Consider the following 18,909-nt stretch of genomic DNA (forward strand, 5'->3'; position numbering starts at 1 on the left):
ATACATGGTAAAGCAGAAAGACAAGGCACAAGCTTAATGTTTGTGTCCTGCAAGTCACTTTTCAAAGGAAAAGTCCACTCCTACCAATGCTATCACACTGTTTAACATCAGCCCTTGAGAAAATCTCTCTAGAAAGGTTTCAGAGTAGCAGCCCTGTTAGTCTGTATTCGCAAAAAGAAAAAGGAGTACTTGTGGCACCTTAGAGATTAACAAAATTTATTTGAGCATAAGCTTCGGTGAGCTACATACAGCTCACTTCATCAGATGCATTCAGTGGAAAATACAGTGGGGAGATTTATATACATAAGAGAACATGAAACAGTGGGTGTTAACATACACACTGTAACGAGAGTGATCACTTAAGGTGAGCTATTACCAGCAGGAGAGCAGCGGAGGGGGGAACCTTTTGTAGTGATAATCAAGGTGGGCCATTTCCAGCAGTTGACAAGAAAGTCTGAGGAACAGTGGAAGGGGGGAATAAACATGGGGAAATAGTTTTATTTTGTGTAATGACCCATCCGCTCCCAGTCTCTATTCAAGCCTAAGTTAATTGTATCCAGTTTGCAAATTAATTCCAATTCAGCAGTCTCTCGTTGGAGTTTGTTTCTGAAGTTTTTTTGTTGAAGAATTACCACTTTTAGGTCTGTAATCAAGTGACCAGAGAGATTGAAGTGTTCTCCAACTGGTTTTTAAATGTTATAATTCTTGACGTCTGATTTGCGTCCATTTATTCTTTTACATAGGGACCGTCCAGTTTGACCAATGTACATAGCAGAGGGGCACTGCTGGCACACGATGGCATATATCACATTGATAGATGTGCAGGTGAATGAGCCTCTGACAGTGTGGCTGATGTGATTAGGCCCTATGATGGTGTCCCCTGAATAGATATGTGGACACAGTTGGCAACGAGCTTTGTTGCAAGGATAGGTTCCTGGGTTAGTGGTTCTGTTGTGTGGTTGCTGGTATTTGCTTCAGGTTGGGGGGCTGTCTGTAAGCAAGGACTGGCCTGTCTCCCAAGATCTGTGAGAGTGATGGGTCGTCCTTCAGGATAGGTTGTAGATCCTTGATGATGCGTTGGAGAGGTTTTAGTTGGGGGCTGAAGGTGATGGCTAGTGGCATTCTGTTATTTTCTTTGGTAAGCCTGTCCTGTAGTAGGTGACTTCTGGGTACTCTTCTGGCTCTGTCAATCTGTTTCTTCACTTCAGCAGGTGGGTATTGTAGTTGTAAGAATGCTTGATAGAGATCTTGTAGGTGTTTGTCTGTGTCTGAGTGGTTGGAGCAAATGCAGTTGTATCGTAGAGCTTGGCTGTAGACAATGGATCATGTGGTGTGGTCTGGATGAAAGCTGGAGGCATGTAGGTAGGAATAGCGGTCAGTAGGTTTCCGGTATAGGGTGGTGTTTATGTGACCATTGCTTATTAGCACCGTAGTGTCCAGGAAGTGGATCTCTTGTGTGGTCTGGTCCAGGCTGAGGTTGATGGTGGGATGGATGGCTTAGGCTACCTGCCTGCCTGTAACCAGACCCCTGGGGCCGAATGGGACAGAAAGATGCTCCCTGCCCCCTTGCACACCGGAGAGGGGGCTCACGCTGGCTCTGATGCAGTGAGGAAAGCAGCAAGCTCGCTGACTGCCCCCACTGGGACAGCAAGGGCAGCACTGAGCAAGGAGGGAGCTGAGACCCCAGCTGAGTGGGGGGACTCCCCCCCCTCCCCTGCTGGTAATAGCTCACCTTAAGTGATCACTCTCGTTACAGTGTGTATACCTGTTTCATGTTCTCTATGTATATAAATCTCCCCACTGTATTTTCCACTGAATGCATCTGATGAAGTGAGCTGTAGCTCACTGAAGCTTATGCTCAAATAAATTTGTTAGTCTCTAAGGTGCCACTCCTTTTCTCTCTAGAAAGTGCACTTTTAAATTTCTCTCAATCTGTGGAAATCAAAATGTTACTCAAACCTCATAATACATACAAAGGCATATATGACTATGCATCTGTTCCAATGCCTATAGAATTCAGTGAGCATTAGATTGAGTTCAAAGAGCAGCATTGTAAAGAGCAGGGGGGAAGGTACACTTTGTGAAGAGAAGCTTTCTTAACTTTATTAGCTAACCATCACCCCATTATTTTCTGTAATCACTGAATATGAATAGGGAAGCAAGAGCTTAGTTAGTACATCCCTCCAGTGTTCGTTTTTAATAGCAACCTTGCAAACTAAACCTACTTTATTTCTAAATATATTTCCACTCAAATTGATTTAAATATTTTTCTCTCTCAGGTAAAAACAGTACTGCCTTTACAATTTCCATTTATAAAATGCACTCTAATATATATTTTGCTAAGTGCCTAAATGTTAATTGCTATACAGTGCGGATTGAGAGTTCAGGTCAGTAGCCACAAATATAGTAGCAATTCACCAAGTTCTACTGATATGCCATTTGTAGATATCAACAGAACCAGAAGATTGACAATATTATGAGTGGTTTTATATAGTTTAAAAAGAAAGTGAAAGGACAAACATTTATTTTTAATTAGGTGTTTTATACATGGCATGCATCTGAAAAGAATTGCTTAGTCATATATATAACAGTATCACTCAAGTTTCCTGATCAAAGGTATACAATCTCATAGACATGAATAAAAGGGCACCATCACCTTTTACACTGGTATATACAGAGATATAAAAATATACACAACCGTTAATTTTACAAAGCAACAGAGCTGAGTGAATAGTGTGCACACTGCACTCTCGAGTTTGGATAGCTGAATATCCCAACTGCAAAGGCAATAATCAGGAACACTGCAGAGATCATCTTTAAGAGTCAGAAGAAACAGCAATCAGAACTCTGACACACAGTGTAAAAATATAAGGCAGAAGCCGCTTTCTTCTGAATTCTAGAGAATATATTTTGAAAACCACATCTTGTTTTTAAAAAGGAGTTCCAGCAATGAATTGTACATGCAAAAGCGTAACCAATTTGCATCAACAGTGCAACAACAAAAAAAGCTCAACAGTAGCTCATCATACAAACTTAAAAAAAAAATGTAACTTGTATTTTATGCATTTCTGCTCACAAAATATTTAGGATTTGTCAGTGCATTAGTGTTAAAGTGGCATTAAAAAACTTCTGCTATTATAACAGATGCAGAATATTTTGGAAATGCATAGCATCTACATTTTTTATTGTCTTTGTAAATATTTAATTGGCATAGGCACCATTATAGTCACACCAGTGTTAAGAATTCTTGGTGGAAACAGCCATTCCACTGAATTTTCTATCAATGCACACACAGCTATTCTTGACTGCTTGTCTCAATTTTGATTTCAACAAATGCTTTTTAAAATTCAAAAATATACCCTATGAATATTAAAAGAACTATATACAACATATCTAAGACACAATTAGCTGACTGCCATAGATGTAACATACTAAAGAGAAACATTCAAGTTTGACAGATTTTGAGATGAAAGGCCTTTGGGTTGGAAGCATATCAAAGACAACAGTGCAGTAGGCTGAAAATTCCTTTAGCTCAGTTTAGAACTAAGGCATTGTATGATAAAATATACATTTATATTTGGTGCAACACTACCATCAGTTTTAGAACCTAGATCATGTCAAATACTATATTTGTATCATTCCAGTAAACATTTTATTGTATCACAAACTCAAACCTCTATGGAAAAAAGTTCAATATTGAACTGTATTGTTTTTATACTTTAAAATAATTGTAATTTTCTACTTCCAGAAATTGGAAAAAATTCCTCAACCAAAAAACTTAATATTTAATTGCCAAGAAACTTAATGCTAGGACTAGGAGTTCGTTTCCCCCTAGGCCTTACTTTGAGGTTACAAGTGTACCCTATCTTAAAACAAAACAAAAAAAACTGGGAAGATTTTAGAAGTCTCTCCTTGAAATCTGTATTGGCATTTGAAACTTTCCAATAAGACATGCCTATGCTAGATGCCCCCTCTGATTATCTCCCATGATTGCCCTTCTTCTATCATTTCTATATGGCCTCCCTCTAAAATTTCGGTGATATTGGTAACCTTCATCTCTGCTTCTGTTCGGTGGGCCTTTCCAGGCTTCTTCATTTCTTGGGTACTGGTATCCTCCCCGACTAGAAGGGTAGCCCCATTCATTTCTTGGCCTTCTGCCACTGCCATAAGTCTGATTATAAAATTGCTTGGATCTACCACTTCTCAGCATATCAGACACCTCATTTTCATCTTCAGAGCTCTCTTCCCTTGTTCTGTGTGTCCTGCTTTCTACCAAGTTGGCCTGTAAATTATCAGTAGCCTTGGCATCTCTGGCTTTCTCTGGCTTTTCCTTATGACCGGGAGTATTACTTTTCATTTCATTTTTTGGTGGCTCTGTTACTGATGGTGAAGCATGTGACACCACTGTCTGCCTCTCAATCCCCTGCATCTGTGTAGAACGATTCTGTAGTGCAGCCTTCACTTGTTTAGCAGGAGAAACAGCAGTACATATTTGCTCCATCTTCGGCATCCTGGCTGAGGTTTCATCCAGGACATCAGATTCGCTGCTCAAACTGGCCACAGGGAGAGGTATGGCACTGGAGCTACTTTCACTCACTACCTTCCGAAGATGCTCCACACAACTTGTTACTGGAACTGGAGAATTGCATTCTTCAGCCAGATATATATTTGCTAAGGGGCTAACAGCTGCCCCTTTGTCCTCAGGTGACATAACATTAGGTCTCACTACTGAATTTTCCATAAAACCCTGAAATGGGCACCCATACCAAAAGTGAGGGAAAAAAGGAGGTGCTATTGGAACAGCTCCTAAAAATTGATTGTGTCCAAATGGAGGGTGCAGGAACATGTTTTTTCCTCTCACCGACTCATCTTGATCTGACTGAAGAGCTTGCACTGGGTTCTCGGATTCTACACAGACCTGTCTTTGACTTTCTGACACCTGAGCTGTAGATATAATCAGAGGCAATGATGGAGACCTAGTGTCAACTTGCAGACTCTGATCATCGGATCTGGCCTCATTCTGCATAGGAAAGTGTCTGTTTGTTTGTGCCATTTCATCTTCATTCTGAGTTGGTGGCGCCTCTTGGAACCAAGGGTTGTGAGGATACACAGGAACTGAAATTTTTGGGTACATTCTACAAGAAGCTACATAAGCCTGATGCAGAGGGTACAAATAAGAATGTGGTGCCCACATGGGACAGCTGTATGCCTGCAAAACAAAGATGTTTCAGTCTACTAAGGAATTAAAACAAACAGATGTAAAATATCACACTGTAAAGTCATTTGTCAACTTGAAACCCAGTCAATTTATTTTAAAAAGAGATAAAAGTAGTTTTTATTTATATATATCTATCTGCCTGCCTGCCTGCAAGTCCCTTGACCTATTTTTACGGTTTTACAATCTTTTTTTTTTAAGTTCCTATTGCTGTGTGAAAGGGGAAACAGTTTGACTATACAGAAAGAACACTGTCAAAATGCTTAAACACAGACCAACAGAAAGTATAACAGAGCGAGTTAAGTTGTAGCTATGCTTTTTAAGTGTGTTCAGGTTTTCTAGATACTTTCTTGAATCATAGGTGTTAAATGGACACTTAACCCACATATCCATTCTGTCAAAATCCTGAGGAAAAAATAGTGTTACCTCATCTTGAAACATGCACATACAGATCTGCGGACATCTGAAGTGAGGCTCATTGCCACAAAATTCAAAAGCCATATTTGAGTAAGGTCACATTCTGCAGCCCATTAACTGGATTTCTGTCACCACCTAATAATATGCACTAACAGAGGATAGACAGTTTGCACTTACTGCAAGTACGTCTTCTCCTTTGGTCTGGGAGCTGCTGGATTATCATGTCCACTAAAGGTGCTGACATTTCCCAGGCCTATATGGAAAGAGCCTGTAGGACACCGAGAATTTTACCAGTGGCTATTTCTGTGGCATTAGTGGGCATGGTAACCCAACAGCCAGTTTCCAGACCAGGAGATTCTCTATAAGAGAGAAAAAGACATAACTGCCCTCCAAGGCTGTCAGCAATTCTACTCTTTGGTCTGTGTACTTCAGCCAGTAGACAGTTCTTACGCAGAAGATAACAGACTACATCCTAAATAATGCACACTGCCAGCAATGGAAATCATATGATCCACAAAGTGAGTTTCAAGCTTAGGTCTATGAAATTTTTTTAACATACATAGCAACAACATTGACTAATGGCCAGCTAATTTTCTGTGAACCAAACCAGAGACTTTGACTAGTTATACAAAGTTATCAAAACCACTAACTTCTCTCTCTTTTCATTCTTTAAATTATGATAGCCGAAGAGATCTTTTTTCCAGATTTGGTCATTAAAAAAACACCACAAACGATTTTACTCCACAGATGAAGTCAGGTGTACCAAGTCTGAGACCAGAGGTAGTTTTTACAATAAAGCTTGAAAAAATTACCTCCCTTAAAATTGTAAGTGCAGAATGGAAATGTTGCTAGAGCATTTACTACAATGGTATATGTGATGCTTCTCTAGATAAACAAAAATCTTTATTTAAGATGGATTTAAAATTGAGAGACTATGTCATTAACTTAAGATGGGTAGAATAGGCAGGCATGGGGATGATTTACTGTATACACACACACACATATATATATTATAGCTGTATAATTTCCCATGTGGGTACTTATTCTGGAATAACATTGCCTTTTTCTGGTTTAATTTATACCACTTCCAAAGTGAAAGGCTAAAACAGAAAAAGGCATTATTATTCCAGAACAAGTGTGTTCAGATGGGTAGTTATACTGGTATACAATTACGCTGATAAATTTCAGCATTTAGACTAGCCCTTATAAGAATGCTCCAGTTAAACAACCACAGTCAGAAACCCAAGAAATTACCTGTTAAGGTAATATAGGAAAGAAAGCCAAAATATTGTAGAGTATGGAAAGAATCCGTTATGGTCACACAGCATTGTTAACTCTATCCCCATAGCAACACCAGTCTCCTATCTTCCCTTCTTTGTTTCTTTCAAACATAAGTTTTGTTATTTTTGAACCATGAATTTTTCTAAAGGATTCTGGAAATCCACAGCCATGTGCTGCAGATGTCTGATGTTGGGAAAAGGCCACTGTACTGGTACAGTGACAGTACAGTCAAACATCCTCCCATTTCCCCTTAGTCATCCTTTTTCATAATAGCTTAAAGTACTTTGCAGACAACTAGAGACATCTTAAATTTGTAGATGCACTACACTTAAAATGCTTGCAGATGAGCTATTGAATGTACCGCAGCACAGAGCACTAATTTTGTATATATACATATCTGGTATATCATGCTTCACCACCACCCTCACTTTTGCTCTTTTCTGCAAGTATTCTGATTTCCTGATCTGGGCCTATGATGTTTGCATATATTGATACACTAACATGTAATGACACTGATGTAACTGGTAGCATATGCAATCTTAATGAAAAATGGGGGATGTCTGCCTTCAGTAGGATACTGATGTAACTGTGAATTTGTAAAGAATGTCTTCTGTGGACTGTTTATGGCCACAATAAAAACTAGAGCAAGTTCAACCAATGCAGTGTTCAAATCAAAGCTTTCTAGTGTTTGTGGACACCAACAAGATGAATCTGTTTTTTGATGGATCAGTTCAGAATTTTTGATTGTTCCTCAATTCAGGAACTGAATTTTGTTTGGGTGTCTTACCTATGCATACCTAAGTTTTCAAAATGTTTTAAATTCTTTTAATTTAAAATTAAAGTTTAAATTCCGTTTCTAACGATTTCTTTTCGATAAATGGGACCCCAATTCAGATTCGTGCCACTGCAATAGGAAGAGTCAACAACGTTCTTATATAAGGTGTTTTTACTTGTAAGTTACTGGCACATACTTGCAACTTTAACTCTAGCTAAAAGATAGACTTTGAAAAGAGAGAGAAAGAAAGCTCATGTCTTCAGTCTTTTGGTTCCATTTACATGTTCAGCACCAAATGGATTATTCTGACACATTTAATTGACCAGGAATTAATTGCCTAAATACGACTTCTCCAGTCTCAAAAGTGATGCTGTGCATGAGATCTCAACAAAATCTTTCAAGCAAACTATTTGATATAAAATTTGAGATAAGAGAAAAGTTTTCAAAATATGGTAGAGAGGGTAGCCTATTCTTACTTGAGGCTTGCTTTAAATTATATGCCTAATTTTGGAGTCACCACTAAAAACCTCAGTGAACAAGCCTTTCACTTCCAAATTTTGCACATGTAGCCTGCTGCCAGCAGAGAACACCTTGCTCAAATTTGAAGTGATTTCAGCTAGCCATTTCTGAGATACTGGAATTCAAAAACAACTCATGGAGGCAGAAACCTGAACATTAGTCATTAGATTTTTAGTAGAAAAATCTCATTGATGAGAGTTTGGATAATTACCTTCACACCAAGATTAAAGAAAAATCGAAGAATACTTTTATCTAGAGAAAAACAAACAAACAAACAAGTTAATTAACACTAAGAAAAATGCATGCATGCACGCACTTTTTCCTCCCACCCAGCGCAAATTTTCAGCTACAGTTCTAGTAGAGAAAAGTTCAACACTTTATATTGCTACTTCAGCCTGCTGGTTCGACTCCCCTTGGACTGATAAGATGATCTGAAACTCAACTGCATGTTTTACATTCCAGTTTTAATAGCTCAAGGAACCAAACTCAGTTTACAAATGTAAGAGAGAATGCTACCAAAATGAACACACCATCCAGTCAGGTGTGGTATGTTCTACATGAACTCCTTGTATTTTTCTTTTTAAAATGCTAAAATATGCCTTTTCCCACACTAGTAAGAAAACTGCTGAATAAGGTTCAAATTTCTGATTAAAACAACATGAGATTCCATCTGCTATTTTTCACTGCCATAACAGGCAACAGATATCTACAATATGGTCAAGGAAATCTTTTTTTTTTTTTTAAATGTAAGCTACACAAAAATCAGACTTTTTCTGATATAAGAAAATTAATTCATGGATCAGATTATGAGCCATGAAAAGTTCACAATAGAGTTATGAATATCACCACTTAAAATTACCATTAACAGTACAATTTACTTATTTTTATACAAAGAACGGTAGCACAGCAACTGTTAAATCTTTCAACACTTATCAAAACAAAGGAATACATTTCATTCTCCTTCATCCAGATTTTAAACAAAGACATTCCATTAGAAAGAGTGTAAAATATAAAGGTTTCCTACCTTTAGGTAGATCATCCCCAGTATTACACAGGGAATAAGGTGGTGCAATGGCTCTCTCCCCCTTTTCATTAAAAGGGAATCCAGGGAACAATGGGTCCTGATAAGGATTCAGTGTCTGAGGCAAAGGCATCAAAGGCTGGTTAACTGCTTGTATTGACACAGGAACTCCGGCAACTGGAGCAGATGTTGCCTGGGATACAACAGAATCAGGTCCAGTTGTTGGGGCCGGCATCAATGAAGAAACAGGTATTTGGGTTGGAATACCTAAGAAAAAGAGGGAAGAGCGAAAGGCATGAGTACACATAATTTGGCTAAAGTACATTAATGAGAGATAAGATAGCAAGTAACTGAAGGATTAAAACATCAGGAAGATTAATTATTTAGGATGATAAAGAGGGGCATGAGTCCTGAAATGAAGCTGAAGGAAAATGAAGGCTCAATTCAAAAAACAGTTTTCAGAAAGGGACTGTACAACAGTCTATCCAAAAGTGGTAACAAAAATCTTATCACTTGCATTATTTAAAAATACCCTTAAAGACAAAAGGGAATTGAATCTTACAGCTGAATCTCTAAGTGACCCAGGCTGGAATGGAATAGTAATACTTCCCACAACCCCTCTTCCCTTAAGAGGTCATGTAAACTATTTTAATTAGCAATGACATTTATATGGACAACTGAAGCTAACTGGGATTTTCAAAAGCAGCTAGGAGAGTTGAGTATTCTAATTATCTTTCAATGTCTGTTTTTCAAAATCCCACTCAGACAATTTGAAGTCATTTTTTACACACAGACCATTCTGAACATGGTACAATAAGTCTCTGAAGTAGACCAAAGAAGATTTCTTCTAACCTGTTGGTCGATAAGTTGGCTCATTTTGCCAAGCTGGCACAATGGCTGGAATAGAAGGCACTGTAGGAGGCAAATGCACCTCAGAGAAGGCAGGAGCGGGAGTTGGATTTACACATGGTAAGCATGCTGTCAGTTTCTATAAAGCAAAGAGACCAAGAGAAGTTAGTAGGGCTCACAGATAATGCTTGCTTAGAATAAGAGCCTAAATTCTATTCCATTCACAAAGGTTTGACAATCTAGACTTAACCAGGCTCCCACTGTCACAGTAGCAAAACACCATCTAGTAACATTAGCTAACAAGCTACTGACAAAATAGGAATCCTAACTGCGTAGCCACCTTTAGTCTTGTTCATTGACTGCATGGAGACTGAACTACCCTCTCATCCTAGGGGTCACCCCTCCAGAAAAGGTTGATACCATGAATGAATATCAAGCTCCCATCTCCAGGCAGTAAATTCAGCAACTCTCACAATAATAAATTTATTTACTGTTTTTCACCTCCAAAAAGAAAAGCCACTGATTAAATGAAGCAGTGGGCCTGCTCAGATACTCATCATGTATGATACTGTGCTACAATACCACAGATCAGAGGATGGTAACAACCACAATGCCTGTTGATGCTATCAAAACATAACCAAAGTTGTTTGAACAATTTCCTAGACCAGCAGGAGCTGGGAATGTTGTAGAGGGAATGATATTGGTCTCTGGTAAAGTCACAGAAGGTGAAATAGCTGAAGGGGGAAAAAAGAGAAAGTGTTTAACCCAAGTAGCATTCACTTAAAAGGTGGATGTGGATTAACCCCTTACTCACAAACTCCTGGAATGACCCTTACAATTAAATTGCAAGATCTTTTGGATAGGGACCAGGTCTTCATATAGCACCTAGCATAATGGGTTTCCAATCCTAACTGGGGGCTTTGGGCACTACCACAATACCAAGTAATTGTCTTCAATAGCTATATGGCTGTGATGGCAAGAATGCCTGGAGGCCTCATGGCTGAAAAAAACAGAAGTTAAACAAACATTTCTTACTTGTTCAGCAGGAGATTGAGATTGTGTCTTTCCTTGTTTCAAAGGAGATGAAGCTTTTGGATACTTGTCATCTCCACCATTCTTCTATTACAAAAGTTAAAATGGAGAGTCAATGCTACTCTATTTTTCTTCTACAAAAAAAGGCCAATAAAAGATATTAAGCACACAACACTTTGTTAAAAAGGTAGGCTGGCCATCAGATGAGTGTTTATCAAATTGCTACTATGGCAAGCCTAATGTGATGCCTCTTGATGATCTGTTGGCCGCAGGGAATCACAGTGAGAACCTCTAGATCCTAAACCATGCCAGACTCAAATCTGTGAGGTCCAACCACTAGAGGGGAACAGAGACTCACACTGCGAACATATGGGGTACACTAGCAAAGAGAGATCCAGGTTCAGAAGTGCTCTTAATAGCCCAAGTTGTAGAATTTACATTGCAGAGAGAGACCACAATCAGACTCTTAAAGGTTCTGAGGAAGTTCAAAAATAAGACAAGTCTCCCTCCTACAATAATCTACAGAAAGTACTAAAGCAGCAGCAGCAGCCTTGGCGCTGAAGACAGCTACCTCTCTGCTAGCCACCTTATGCTGTGCTGCTTAATGCACATTATGGGAGGGAGAGAGAGAAAGAATTGCTTTGGTCTTTTCTTTAAATTACCTCAGATGAATTTGACTCAAACTTCTGACTGAAGTGGACCTGCCTGGAATTTGAATCTGTAATACCAAAAGATATAACATCGTAAATGAAGCATCAAATCATTTATAATAGTCACAACTTCAGCCAAAAAAAGAAAAGGAGGACTTGTGGCACCTTAGAGACTACTTCAGCCAGTATAACAACTTGTCTTTCCAAAGTTAAATCTTCAGATACATCATGACCTTTCTACCTCAGGTCAATTATATGTTACTTCAAAATAGCATAAACGTGGAAAGCAGAATAAGCTGAAATAAGTAGGGCTGGCTGGAAAACAAAATTTCTGTTTCACAAAAATTTTCAAGGTTTCAGAATTTGTTTTCATTCTGCATTGGGATGAAAACCAAGACCTTATGAAAATTTTCACAAAAAAAAGAGAGAGACCAACGCAACTTAGAAAAGCCAGTAGCCCAGTGGTTAGGTCACTCACCTTGGATGTGGAAGACCTAAGTTCAGGTCCCTGCTCTGCCTGATGCAGGGACTTTCAAAAAAATGTGAATCAGATGTAGGAACTTCAATGCCTTTTTGTCTTTATCAGAGCAGAGGAGAAAAGGGGACAGGTGAAAAGAGGCAAAAATAGGTACATGGGGAAGGATAGATCCTTGAAATCAAGATCAAGGAGCTTCAACATGATGCAGTAAAGAAAGGGGAAGCAGGGAACAGATTCACAGAGTTCATATATAACAAGACAAAGGCCAGAAAGCAGATTAGCAGCTGCATTTTGTGTTGACACAACAATTGTCTGCTCTCCCACTATACAACTGCAACCTTCTTCCCCATCGCCACCACAAAATGAACCCCACCAGAAGTAGGAGAGCTTAGTTACCCTATCTTTCCTCCAAGACAAATACACAAAGACAAATACACAAAGAATTGAGGAATATGGGAGAAGGAAATCTCACACCTCTCACCCTTCTCCAGCACTATTTAAAATTTAAAAATATGTTTGCAATTCAAGCTCTCACTCACACATTCTTCTTTCAATTCCTTCCCCTACCCTTACAATTTTATAAGATAAGACTTTAGGCACTAACCCCTTTTACTTGCTTTTTCTTAGATGAACCCTCTTTCCACCTGAGCAAGTATCTCTGGCATTTCTCCATCAGCAGTTTCTGCAACTCTAATCTGGCGCTAATTTCAATATAAACCGGCACTTAATTACTTTGATGTGGGTCAGAAGACCTAGCTTTTCAGCATTTAGCTCCTGTTGTGTGCCATCCCACATAATTTGAAAATTCCTATGAAAGGTGTTTGACCCAAAGACCATACCCATAAATCAAGAAAAACAAGCACCTTCTCCCCAAAGCATACAACTACATTGCACTTGACTATTGTCACAAAAATTACCCTCATGTACCCAGTCAGATGCATAAATCCACATATAGGCACATCCCCAGCTTTGAAAATCCCAGACTTGGTTACTTTATATAAAAGCTAACAATGTTTAGTAAAAGAAAATGTTTTCTGGACACTACCTTTATCCTTTCGCTCTTCCACATTTGCCTTCCACCTGCTGTTTCTTTTCTCAGTAACAGCTCGGATCTTTACGCAAGTATCAGTGGTCTGCATAGCAGCCTGACAAACTAAATGGTTCTAAAGAAATTGAGAGAAGCAAAATTCAGCATTTCATATAAAAAGGCTTGCCCACAGGAACGTATAAAACAATGTGCCATCATCTAAAATTACCTCACTTGGCCTCCATGAATGCAAGTTTATTTTCAGCAGGAGGCAGAGAAAAGAAGCAGCCTTCTAATCTCAAATTTTCTACCCACCCAATTCACTGTTGTATTCAGAGAGAGTGTGGCTCACCTCGGAGTCAAGAGCTCAGGTTATTAAGCTTGTGACTTTGCACCCCATAATGCTTTACAGAAATATGCTTATGAGTGCAAATATGACATAACTGGAATATGTTTTATGCTAAATATGCCTGTAACTAATGTATTCATCCTATTCGTATGCATGTATCATTTTTATATCTGAAGTTATGAGCATTGGCTCTATGCTTGTACTTAAAGTGTTTGCTGTAGGAAGCACAAAAGGCAGATTTGGTCAACATAGAGTGAAGGGGCTTATTCAAGTAATTGGGAGTGCTTAGCTAACAACGGACCTTGGAAGACGCCAATCCACATCTAAGCTTTCCTGGGAATGTTCAAACGAACATGTAAAACAATGGCATCGGCCTGCAAAAAGCTGAATCATTCATAGACATGTGACTTGCCCAGGTGACAGCAAAACTCCATCTTGTGGAGGGGGATTTTCCCACAAGAGAAAGACTATATAAGCCCCTGGAAACCCCTTCATTTTGTCTTCAGCTGGCTCAAGAGACAGCCTCTCCACCCCAGAGAAATGCCTGAAACAAACTGGAACAAAAGACAGTAACTACAGTGGTATGATTGCTGGACCCAGACTAGGAAAGAGTCTAGTCTGTCAAAGAAGCTTACTTGGAACATCTCTAAGGGTGAGATTTACCTGCATTTAGTTTCCTACTGTATTAGGCTTAGACTTGCAGGTTTTTGTTTTATTTTGCTTAGTAATTTATTTTGTTCTGTTATTTACTAAAAATCACTTTTTAGTTATTAATTAACCCAGAGCAAGTAATTAATTCCTGGGGGAGCAAACAGCTGTGCATCTCTCTCTATCAGTGTTAGAGAGCGAACAATGTATGAGTTTACCCTGTATAAGCTTTATACAGAGTAAAATAGATTTATTTGGGGTTTGGATCCCATTGGGAACTGGGTGTCGGAGACAGGAGCACTTCTTAAGCTATTTTCAGTTAAGCCTGCAGCTTTCGGGGGACGTGGTTCAGACCTGGGTCTGTGTTTGTAGCAGGCTAGAGTGTCTGGCACAACCAGGCAGGGTACTGAAGTCCCAAGCTGCCAGGTAAAACAGGCTTAGAGGTAGCCTCAGCACATCAGGTGACAGTCCTAAGGGGGTTCTATTCCACTTCTAAAAAAAAAAAAAAAAAATCTATAAATTCTTCCATTTTAAAATCCCAATATTCTTCCATATTTGAGCAGGCGCATCACAGCATTTCCCACACTGCAACAACGAGATGGTGGTCTCCTCCAGTCTAGTTCTGCTCTTTACTTACTAGGAGGTTCCAGAAAGCTCTTCTGGACCTGATTCGCTTCTTAGGAAGAACAATGGAAGTCAGGAGTAACACCATTGAAAAGTTTAAGATAAGCAGAATCAGGCCCTCTGCCTGGAAATTGTCATCCTCAAAGAGCAAGACACTCAAGGTCTCTCTCAAATCCCATTCCCCTCACAATCTAACACCTATTAGTATTTCAGCCTGTCTCCTCTACTTCTGTTTTCTGCCGGACTGAAATACAAATTAAAAAAAAAAAATCCAAACTAAAAATTCCAAAGCGTGATTATGTGAAGACAACAGCTTCTTATCCAGCAGATCTGTTCCCTGTGTGTATTAAGAGTTATATCTGCTTACTTTACAAAGCAAAGTATGTTTTTTATACTCCTGTTAGTTCAGCAGAGGCAACAAGCTACTGGAGATGAAGCTGAATTCCATCCTGACTCATGCATCAACAGAAGGGACAAACAACTTTCAAATGAAGGACTAAAATCCACACTCAGTTAAACCTATTCAACTCCTCTGAAGATAATTGAGTTCCACGTAAGAAAGAACAGAATTCAACCTAAGGAATGTTCATTACTGAGGACGATACATGAACAAGTTAGAGTACTGCTTGATTTTCAGATCCCAGATTGAGTTTGCAGAACTGGCAGTAAGAAAAGCCATTGTTTTACTTCTAAGTAAACAGATTTCACCTGGACAAATTGAGACAGAGTAGAACTGTACTTCAGAACAAATCCTGCTCCCAACTCTGTCTGTATAAAGGGCCCACAGCAACAGAACTAGAGTAGTTCTGCACAAAGGAAAAGCAGCATTTGGGTAATTGTCCCGAGGATGTACAAATTCCCTGCATGAAACCTAGCTGAGCCTAAAGGATCTGCTGGAACATGGTCCATTTCTACATGGATGGAGCAAGGAACTCTTTGGCCTCAGTGACCACTCTAGTCATTACATCTCAATGCTTATATCTGTAATTCTCTAAGGAAAACTGCTAAGTGTCTTGATCTATGATCTACAGTTCTATTTTTGTATTTATTTAACTTTATACAGAAGAGATGCAAGACAAGACATTTAACTTCTCAAAAGTAATAAGAAAAGTTCACAAGTGCGGAGAACTAAATTTCAAATTAATAATTCACTGGCAGGTTGTAAAAAAATACCTTATTACCTACAATTACTGAAGCATACATACAGAAAGAGCAGGAAAAGCGTGTTCATCCCTTTGCTGAATCTCATAAAGTGAGCGAGATTCTTCTATGGCCTGCTTCGTTCTGCGTTCCTCTGGAGACAGGCCAAAGTAGTTAAAATCTCTGCTAGTGTAGTCTAGATCTTCAGCTCTCTCCCGGTCTGGTTTTCTGTAGGGGAAGATGACCAAAAAACTGCCAAAGAAATAGTAAAATGGATACCAAGTGTGAGAGTTCAACTACCCCAGAATTACAACTGGGGAAAGCTGAAAGAATACAGCATAATGTACTAGCTATTCAGGTCCCATTATGCCTATAGTAAAATAGTAACTGCAAATATCAGGATTAAGAGAAAAAAGTGTGTTCCATCTACAACATATTCCATTTTATTTCCACCTGGGAAGAAACTAAAACAGAAGTTTGGATCATGAGCATTTTCTCCTATAATTTATAGAGTGTTCTCCCTTTGTTTAGTTATTTCACATGGTATTATACATCCTAGCAGAGGGCAAATATATACATTCAAGTGCTAATAAATGCATTTTAATAAAAGAATACACAAAACAAACATGTTTTTCTTCTTAATGCTATTAAAGTTATTTTGCGTTATTCTGAACTTCTGATGAAGCAATATAAACAAAATATATTCCCTCTCTCCCTGAAATGCCAGCTAGTAAAAGACTAAGTACTCTTAAACCACAAAACCCTCACAACTTTACTTTCTTGACTAAGTCTTCCAAATTTTGCATAGTCACTGCGACAATATAGCAAACAACGGCCAAGAACATGTGATTTGTTGGTGCCTCAAGACAATGGCAAATCCACAGGAGAATGCAGAATGTTTGTCCGAGAACCCCTACAATTTTAGAGACACCGTAGAGCAGGGGGTGCTCAACCTTTTTCTTTCTGAGGCCCCCCAAACATGCTATAAAAACTCCATGGCCCACCTGTGCCACCATAACTGGTTTTCTTCATATAAAAGCCAGGGCCGACTTTAAGGGGTAGCAAGCAGAGCAATTGCTCATGGCCCCGTGCCACTGGGGGTACGGTGAAGCTAAGTTGCTCAGAGTCCCAGGCTTCAGCCCAATGCAGTGGGACTTCAGCATTCTGCCCTGGGCCCCAGCAAGTTATGATTTTCTAATTATGATTATCCCATTTATATGCCTGTTTCATTTTCATATCTGAAGTTAAGAATTTTGGCTACATACAGGCATACACATGTGCTGTATTCCCGGGTAACACCCAGCAGGTAAAATTTATATTAAGGCCAGACAGCTATGTATTGATGGCCCATCAAGGACACTTAGCTCTCACTATGGACCATAAAAGAAACTTTTTGCCCAGATAGCTATTCTTGTGGGTGCCTCAGCAAGAACATGGGCAATGGCTACCCCTGTGAGTCAAAGCATTTAAGGACATATCATATGCTCATTTGACTTTGGACTCCATCTTGGGCTAGTAACTTTCCATATGCAGGGGCTGTGGGCTTTGTTTGGGACAGTACATTTCCAGGCACATGGCAGATGATATAGAAGACCCCTGATATATCTCCATTTTGCCTTTTTCCTGCCCTGATTCTCTGGACTGTGGATTTACAACTAAAAGGAACATTTTGAACTATGGACTGAGGACCTTCCAATCTTTTGGAAATCACCAGAGAGACTTTACAAGTCAGCAGTCTATTCAATCACTGCTACAAACTTGATGAGGACTTCGCAGTTATTTGTATGTATATGATTAACAGTTTTTAACTCTATTTTATTATTAAAACTTTCCTCAGCATGATTATTGGATAAAATATGGGTTATATATTGACATGGCTATGTGGCTGATCCCTTGGGATTAGAAGAGCCCTATCTTTGATTACACTGGTTTTCAGTAACTAACCAAAGTCCAATGCCTAGGGGGTGAGACAAGGGCTGGAAGGCCTAAGGAGGCTGCATCTTTAGCTTCTTGTTAACTATTGTGGTGAGACAGAAATTTACTTTTTTTAAACTGGCTTGGTATAATCTAATGATAGAATAACCACCAGGCTAGGGTGAGAGTGTGCCCTTTTTCTCCACAGTTTGTCCTGAACTGACATCCTCAGCTGTGACCCACCGAGGTACAGTGACACAGGTAAAGTAGATTAAGAAGTCCACCAAGAGCAAAGAATTCATGGCTATTTGAGTCTAAATTTTGACTGGCCCCATTAACAATTTTATTGCTAATCCTAATAAGCTACTTTAGATGGTCATAACTGCCTAATCCAAACTGATTACTATAGCCCTGAATATCCTGACAATCAGCTTCCAGCTCAACAGGCCCAGTTTCCTCTGTCCATCCAAGGACACAAAATAGGGGGAAAAAGTATCTGTGTTAATACGTGGGCCGTAGCTTTCACCATTCTGACAAATGAAATACTTATTTCATATTTGAGTTGATTAAATGTTTTTACTTTTAGATTGGTCAGAAAACACTGAGGACAACTAAGCATATCCATATTTGAGAAAAGCTTCATATTAAGCCCTTGTTTGATAGTCATGAACAGTAAGAGAATATTTGTTTTTCAGTAATGCCCACCACCTGCTACATTTCTGCCCAAAGTGAGCTGTATGCTTTGAAAAGAGGACACCTCTCTCAGATACCAAAATCAAAACCCATAGAATCTCAGACATTAGAAATTGAAAAGGAGGATTAGATTTATAAAATCTCTATGTCAGCTAAGAGCTGTCTTTTGCCCTCCAGCATTTTTGGGAATCCCACACTGTCAGCCAATGCAAGTTACATAAGACTGGCAAAAGCAGAGCAAATCTGAAACAGATTGAGTAAAGATGAAAGACTAGAT

At 39.1% G+C, this 18,909-nt stretch overlaps 1 protein-coding gene across 2 annotated transcripts in view; it reads right to left on the bottom strand.

Annotated features, from left to right (window-relative positions):
- Positions 1-2,521: 2,521 nt before the first annotated feature.
- The window catches only part of OTUD4 (OTU deubiquitinase 4), a 46,578-nt gene continuing 30,190 nt past the window's right edge, over positions 2,522-18,909 (bottom strand). For both annotated transcript variants that reach the window (XM_084626696.1, XM_084626695.1), the window contains 8 exons: positions 16,091-16,253; positions 13,283-13,400; positions 11,772-11,827; positions 11,113-11,196; positions 10,081-10,216; positions 9,232-9,495; positions 8,419-8,459; positions 2,522-5,209 (listed from right to left, as the gene is read on the bottom strand). In XM_084626696.1, coding sequence (XP_084482822.1) covers positions 3,956-5,209; positions 8,419-8,459; positions 9,232-9,495; positions 10,081-10,216; positions 11,113-11,196; positions 11,772-11,827; positions 13,283-13,400; positions 16,091-16,253 — 2,116 coding nt within the window. In that variant the 3' untranslated portion in view covers positions 2,522-3,955. The remainder of the gene's footprint in view (positions 5,210-8,418; positions 8,460-9,231; positions 9,496-10,080; positions 10,217-11,112; positions 11,197-11,771; positions 11,828-13,282; positions 13,401-16,090; positions 16,254-18,909) is intronic.

This window comes from Lepidochelys olivacea (assembly GCF_965140295.1).
Source record: "Lepidochelys olivacea isolate rLepOli2 genome assembly, chromosome: 4".
NCBI lineage: Eukaryota > Metazoa > Chordata > Testudines > Cheloniidae > Lepidochelys > Lepidochelys olivacea.